This window comes from Geospiza fortis, unplaced genomic scaffold, assembly GCF_000277835.1.
Source record: "Geospiza fortis unplaced genomic scaffold, GeoFor_1.0 scaffold333, whole genome shotgun sequence".
NCBI classification, from domain to species: Eukaryota; Metazoa; Chordata; class Aves; order Passeriformes; family Thraupidae; genus Geospiza; species Geospiza fortis.
The window spans coordinates 1,114,535-1,121,188 of NW_005054347.1; the positions used below are offsets into that span (position 1 = coordinate 1,114,535).

General features: G+C 38.2%; 1 protein-coding gene across 1 annotated transcript in view; it reads left to right on the forward strand.

Moving 5' to 3' along the window:
- The window catches only part of PIGK (phosphatidylinositol glycan anchor biosynthesis class K), a 65,084-nt gene that overhangs the window by 11,229 nt on the left and 47,201 nt on the right, over positions 1-6,654 (forward strand). The window contains exon 9 of the mRNA XM_005423153.2: positions 2,445-2,617. Coding sequence (XP_005423210.1) covers positions 2,445-2,617 — 173 coding nt within the window. The remainder of the gene's footprint in view (positions 1-2,444; positions 2,618-6,654) is intronic.

Genomic DNA, 6,654 nt, shown 5'->3' on the forward strand with positions numbered 1-6,654 from the left:
TCCTGCAAAGAATGATACATCATTTTTCATAATCCACCTACTTCCCACCTGCTCCATCTGTGTTGCTAAGGGATAGCATAAAGCTGTGCAAATGACTGACTATAGGTTTGATCACAATTCCCTGAAAATAAAGACTACATTGAAATTTGTACATTTGTGCATTGAAATGTTGTACATTTAAACTTTTAAAATAAGATTCAAATAAATTTCTAAATGAGGTGGCATTTATCATATAATAACTAAATGGTTGTTAGAAAAGTTAAGATAACAAAGTTGGGGGAGTTCTTTAGCTCTGTTAAAAAAAATAATTAAAAATTTGGAAAATTTAATATAGGAAACCGTGTGCTTAACTTAGCCAGTGTTTGCCTTTTCCTTTTTTGTCAGAAGACCTTGGTTATTAGTGTTAGTCTGCTGTGGTATAATTGGTTTGCAGTCCTTTCTCAGAGTGATAGTGGATGGTTTTTAACACTGAAGTTTTCTTCTCACTGCCGCTTCATATTTTTGTTCAAATTCATATCAATATGTTGTGGTAGTAAACTGTTGCAGGACAGGTTAGAATTAGTTGGGTGCAGTATCAATTTCCCACTGCCAGTGCTGATGCAGTTTTTTAGGACATTCATACTCAAAACCTTGGTGAGAGACTTGTATAACTGTAGCATAATTTATGCTTCAAATAGTGGGATTAAAACAAGTGCTTACTTTTTATGGTTTAGTTCAGAGACTTAGTTTTTATGTTTGTGTCCTTAATTGGAGCAAAGCTGGAGAAAATTGATAGGGTTTTGGTGAAAATGAGAACTGTAGCGAGTTTGTGTGTGCATTAACAAATGGCTTTTGTATGGGAAGCATGATGCTGATGAGTCTAGTTCATTTTCACCACAGGGAGGATAACAAGGGAATGATTTGCCCCACCTTTTTTTTAGCAGCTCTGTGATAGCAGCCAACAAGAGAGTTGGGAATCTTTACAATAAGAGCTGAGTGTATATGTGTGCTTGTCTGCTTCAGGTAAAGGTGAAAGTGAGCTGAGGTGTCCCTGGACAAGCAGCCTAATGCCAAAGGCTTACAGGCTTGGGCTAAAAAGGGATAAAAGAGAAACTGGAGTAGAGCAGAAGGGAGGAATGGGGAGGTAGAATCTGTCCTCTATGAAGAAAAGCCAGATAGATTGCTTCCTCTCTGGGAAACTTTTTGTAACATAAGACTCTGTTGTCCAGAGAGAATGAGCAACAAAAGCCTGTGCCTTTTGTGTCAGGCTGAGCGCAGTATTTCTGCTGGGAACTATGACCTGAAACTCACAGGTTTTTGTCAGTCATAATCTGGGATAATTTCAAGTTATATTTGCATTGAACTGATTAGGACATGTGGTTTTGTCATAAGGATGCAACCTTGTAAGAGCTGACCCATGATGTAATTTAGATATATGAGCTCTAGTTCCTGTGGTTGATGGACCTGTTTGTGAAAATCACTTGGAAAATGTAAGATTAAGAAAGATGAGCACCCATGTGGAGAGTGACATTCTTAGTCCTCTATGCTAAATCTTTTGTGTAGAACATTCTGTGTGGCTGGAATGTGAAGGGCTCACATAACCTGCCCTGTTTCCAGGTGATCTGTGTTGCGGCAAGTGTGGTAGGACTTGTGCAAAATGGCTTTGTGTCCAACATGCATTTGTATTGCCTTCAGTGTCTGCTGGGTACATAACAGGCCTGTTACTTAATAGACATTCTGTCTTGCCAGGTGTTCTAAATGCAGCAACAAATCTGTCACTGTTCCTTCTGCTTTTGTTAGTGCTGATTTTGTCTTTCAGGTGTTGCAGCGTGTGTGGGATATAGGGGATCTGATATGTAGACAAAATACATGGATAAAATAAATAATAAGGTTTGTAGGTGTCACAGAATGTTTGTGAACTTAATGTAAACAAAGCACTTTTGGTATTTGAAAATGCTATGCATTAATTTGTGAGCTATAAATTAGAAACAAGACCATTGGATATTTTTTTCCTGATCAAAATGTAAATTTTTGCTTTTTTATGAAGCCTTCAACATAGCTACTTATCAAAGCTTGTTTAATTTTACATGCCTCCTTTTGGTAAATATGAAGAATTTATGCCCAGTTGTGACTTCTGGAAGATTATAGCAGCATTGCTGCATCCATATTCAGCAATATATTTGTGCATTTATCAGTTAGATGTAATTGATGGTTGGCTTTCACAGGAGCATTTTTAAACTCCAGTGGCATTATTGTAAGGAAAAAGGTTTTCAGAAATGCTTAATCAAGATGTGTATGCATTCTAATACATTTTTTCAACCATTTTTTTCATCTATGAAGCTTATACTGAAATCATTGCAAGTTATATGTATTATTTATCTTGTTAACAGTTGTTTCATTCTGGAAGGTGTACGTAGAGAGTGTTGGATGAGGGACAGGATGTGATTGTCCCTTTTGGTTTCCAGTTTCAGGTCTGTCCAAAAAGCTTGTGTGTTTCCACCCCTGGGCACCGGACGGACCTGTTCCAGCGAGACCCTCAGAACGTTCTGATCACGGATTTCTTCGGCAGCGTCAGGAAGGTGGAGATCACCGCGGAGACGCTTTCCCTGGACCGGGATGTGCCTGGCCTGGAAAGCAAGTAAGTGGGCATTATTTACACCTGATTTCTACAGCTTTGTGTCACAAAAACAAAGTAGTTGTTTAGCTGCCAAGGAAAAAAAACTCTGACTTCCTGTCATTTCTTACAAGGAATCAGGGAGTTAATATGGACCTCCAACTGTCACAAAATTGTCAGCTGAAAACTTTGTTTAAATGTGCCCACTCCTTTCCCAACCCTTGTAAATGAATGATGCTTAAGACCAAGGTGTGGATGTCAACAACAACAGAAGTAGTTGAGAATTTTCTTTCTTAATGTTTCTTCTTTAGTGCTCAACTATTTTGTTACTGCAATTCCTGCTTGTGGTAGTTTGCCCCTCCCAGATAAGCTCTGAGTATAAGCCATCAGGTTAGGTGTTTGATAACAATGAGCTTTTTAATAAATGCTTTGTTTCAGTTCTCTGAATTCTCTGGCCTTTGACATTATTCTGTCCTGAGAATTTCTCTTGCTGAGATGCAGTGATTCATTTGATTAAAATTACTGGTGCAAGTTCATTGATTGAAGTCGTAACAGGGCTTCCATTACTTTGTGGATGAAGAAAGAAGTATATAAACTTCTTTGTATTTTTGGGATTCTGTTGCCACCTATTGGGAAGATGTAAAGGAAGATGTGCTTGTTCTGTAGGGTTTATTTAGCATTGTACTTCCATTTCTGTCACGTCTCTTGTGCTTGATGATACTGGAGGAGGGGAAACAAAGGATTGAAATACTGTGTTATATCAGGGACTAAATACTTTTCAACAGATAAATTTATGTAAATTCTTGTCTGCCTTGTTGTTCACTGCTGCTCAAGCCAGTGGATAGCAGTTTTATTTATTTTCAAGGTAACTAACTCTGGTACTCGTCATTATAAATATCCTGCAAGCTTTAGTGTATTTCATATTTACTTTCATATTGTATTTATATCTGGATCATATGCATTAGTACATACCATATAAATCTTAAGCTAGTTTTGTGATTCCTTAGTATAGAACAGTACTTAGTGGCATTAAATTGTTTTTTTCAGTGAAGAATAAAAAAAATCTTGGCAAGTAAAAGATATTTGACATTGCAAGTCAAAAACCATGATGAAAACTCACCTATGTGGGTTTCTAATTTGTGAACAATTGAAAGGAGAAATAGATTTTGAAGGACTTTACCATTCTGAAACAGGAAATGACTGGCTGGAATTTTCAGCTTTTTTTTGGTGTATGTTAGTTTGGTGTCAGTAATGGAGAGATTTTTGGTGCCTGATGCTACTGCACTGCACACATGGAAGCATGTTGAGAAACGGGCATTCATGCACAGAGAGGAATATTATCCTTGTGAAATTTTCTGATATTTAATGAAAGCTGTATTATATTATCATGGCAATCCACTTAGGTCTGTGAAATTGGAAGGGCTGGGGGCATGCTGGTTTAATGTCTGGTTTAATAGTTCTCCTTTATACAATTTTCTAAAAAAGTACTTAAGTTCTCAGTGTCTTGTTACCATTTGGAAAGAGTTTATAAACAACATGTTTTTAATGAAGGACAATGTATGGAATTGGTTAAAAAAGTACTGAAGAATTGTAGTATAGCTCTAGCAGACAGTGATTTGGAGTGCTTAATAAATTCCTTAAGCAGAATTCTGAGGTCAGCACCTCTTGATATGACAGCTAGGGTTAGCTACAAGAAATTTAAGAATTACAACAAATTCCATCTTGAAGTGAATTCATTAAATGTAAATGTTAATGCCTTTTAAAAATGCAGTTGTGGAACATTTGATCTACAAGAACTAGTTACTCTGTTTTTTAAAAGAATGTTTTGAACATTACACACACCTATTTCTGAGGGTGTTGAGAAGGCAGAACACAAATTACATGATTTTTGAATAGGTGCTACCACTAATTGTCCCAAAATAATGTAAGAATGTCTCCTGAATGAAAGAATATGAGTGCTTATTCTTAACCCTTTCAGTGTCAGTTAAACTATTCTGCGCCTTTTGGGAATGCAGTGGCTGTTGACACTGTGAGGTAAAACAGCTGGGGGAGGATGGGGCACTCACAGCCTGGTTTATTCTTTTTTGTTTTATTGGGAGAGAACTCAACCAAGCTTATTAAAAGTGAAATAATCCTTCCAAAATAGTTATGACTAATCACTAATCTTGTTTATGCCCAACACTGTTTTAAAAGCCCTGATGAAGCAGAAGAAAGTAATAGAGAATTGAACTTGGGCCCTTAAGAGTTTGTAAGATTTATTGACCAAGAGGTATCTGATAGATCAGAAATATATACTACTAGTACATCAAAATTTATATTACATTGGTTACTGAGTGTGAAGATGTTATTGGTTTAATATTTGATGAAGTCTCGAGGCTCCATTCCTTTATGAATAATGTCCTGTGTTTTATTCTCCCCTCAATGTTAGCTTGATACCTTTTTTCTTCTCCTTTTACATACTGGTGGCAGTAGAATGCTACAGAATATTTGTGTTACAGAGCATAACCAGAAAATGAAATCTGGCCCTCAGCTCTGACACAGTCTTAAGTAGTCTGTGTTAGATCTGATTTGTTTGTTTTAAAGCTGCAGGTGTCACAGGTGCAGATAAGGACATTAAAAGCCAAATGAGCAAAAGAGGTAAACCACTGATTACACAGATTATGGGTAAAGAAGATGCTGTCATGTGAGGCATGTAGCAGGATTGTACTGCTGGCAGACTGTTCAAGTTCTCATCTTGCCCACTGCTGTGACTTTGCCAAATCTTTTCAATGGAAGTTTGTTCTTTTGTTACACAATTGCTTAGCAATTACTTGGTTGTACAGCTCCGCTCCCCGGCCCAGCGTGAGCCGTAGCTGTGTAGCCAGATCAGAACTGGCAGCTTCACGTGGAGCTCGTGCCGTGACATTTGATGAGTGAGGCCTTTGAAGTTTCCTCTGGCTTGGGCTGAGACTCATACAGAGAACAACTACTAATTAACCAGAGAAGAGGCTTTCTTTCTAGCCACGTAGTGGTAGGTGAATATTTGCGAGTAAAAGCTTTAAAAAATAAAGAGAAGGTTCCTCTGCTGTTTCCTTTCTTCATAGCTGGTTCAGTCTAAGCTGTGCTCACTTCAAAGGGCTTGTTCTGCAGCTGCCTCAGTCCTGACAGGATCTATAGCTGCCAATTTTAGCAGAAAATCTGACAGTCTAGGGGGTTCTGAGGCTTCAGATGTGGTTATGTTTTGTCTCAATCCCCATGCAAGTGCAAAAAGTCAGCATTAAGGAGTAGAAGAAATCCTGCTTCTTTGGAGGAGGAGCCTTGCAGGTTTTGGAAGATCCAATAAATTAGGAGTGTGTCTTTCAACTTGGATTGTAACTCTACAGCCAGTTGGAACGCTTTTTCCTTTTCAGTTCTTGTCATGAGGAAAAGACCTGTATCAGCAGAAAGTGTTGTCAAAAATTGGGATGAATATTTCCCTTGAGGGTAGTAAGGAGTGAATTAATAACAGCATCATATAAAACCATCCTAATTTCATTGCTTTTGAGAATTAAGCTTTGTATTTAATGCTTCTGTTATGAAGAATTGTGATTCTTCACTACTGGCAGTGACTGTTTTCCTAAAAATACTAAATTGGTCACTTGGTTAGGAGGGATGCTTGTAACAGGCCAATTATGAGTAATTGGTTCATTTGCAGAATATTACTAGCTAATGTTCTCTCAATCTATTTTTTCTCTGTGTGTTGGTGTCTCTTTCCTGTCCTTTCTTCTTTTCCACCACCTATTTTCAATTTGATGTGCTTAATAATTAAAGCTGTTGTTGTGTGGTCCTGAAGCCTTGGGGAATCCTCTTTATGAACCAATAGGGTAATTTGTTTATTTGGCAAGTATATGCTGCTCAGCTCAGAGGGCTTTCTTAAGATAAGAATGTCGGGTTTGTTCCGAGATCCCCGTCACACAGATGTGTAGTTCTTTCACGTTTCATAAGTCACTTTTAGGACTAATTCTGCCAGCTCGCGTTGCCGGACAGGTCCCGGTTCCTGCCGGGGGTCCCGCGCTCCGCGGGGCGGGCAGCGCCGGGCGGAC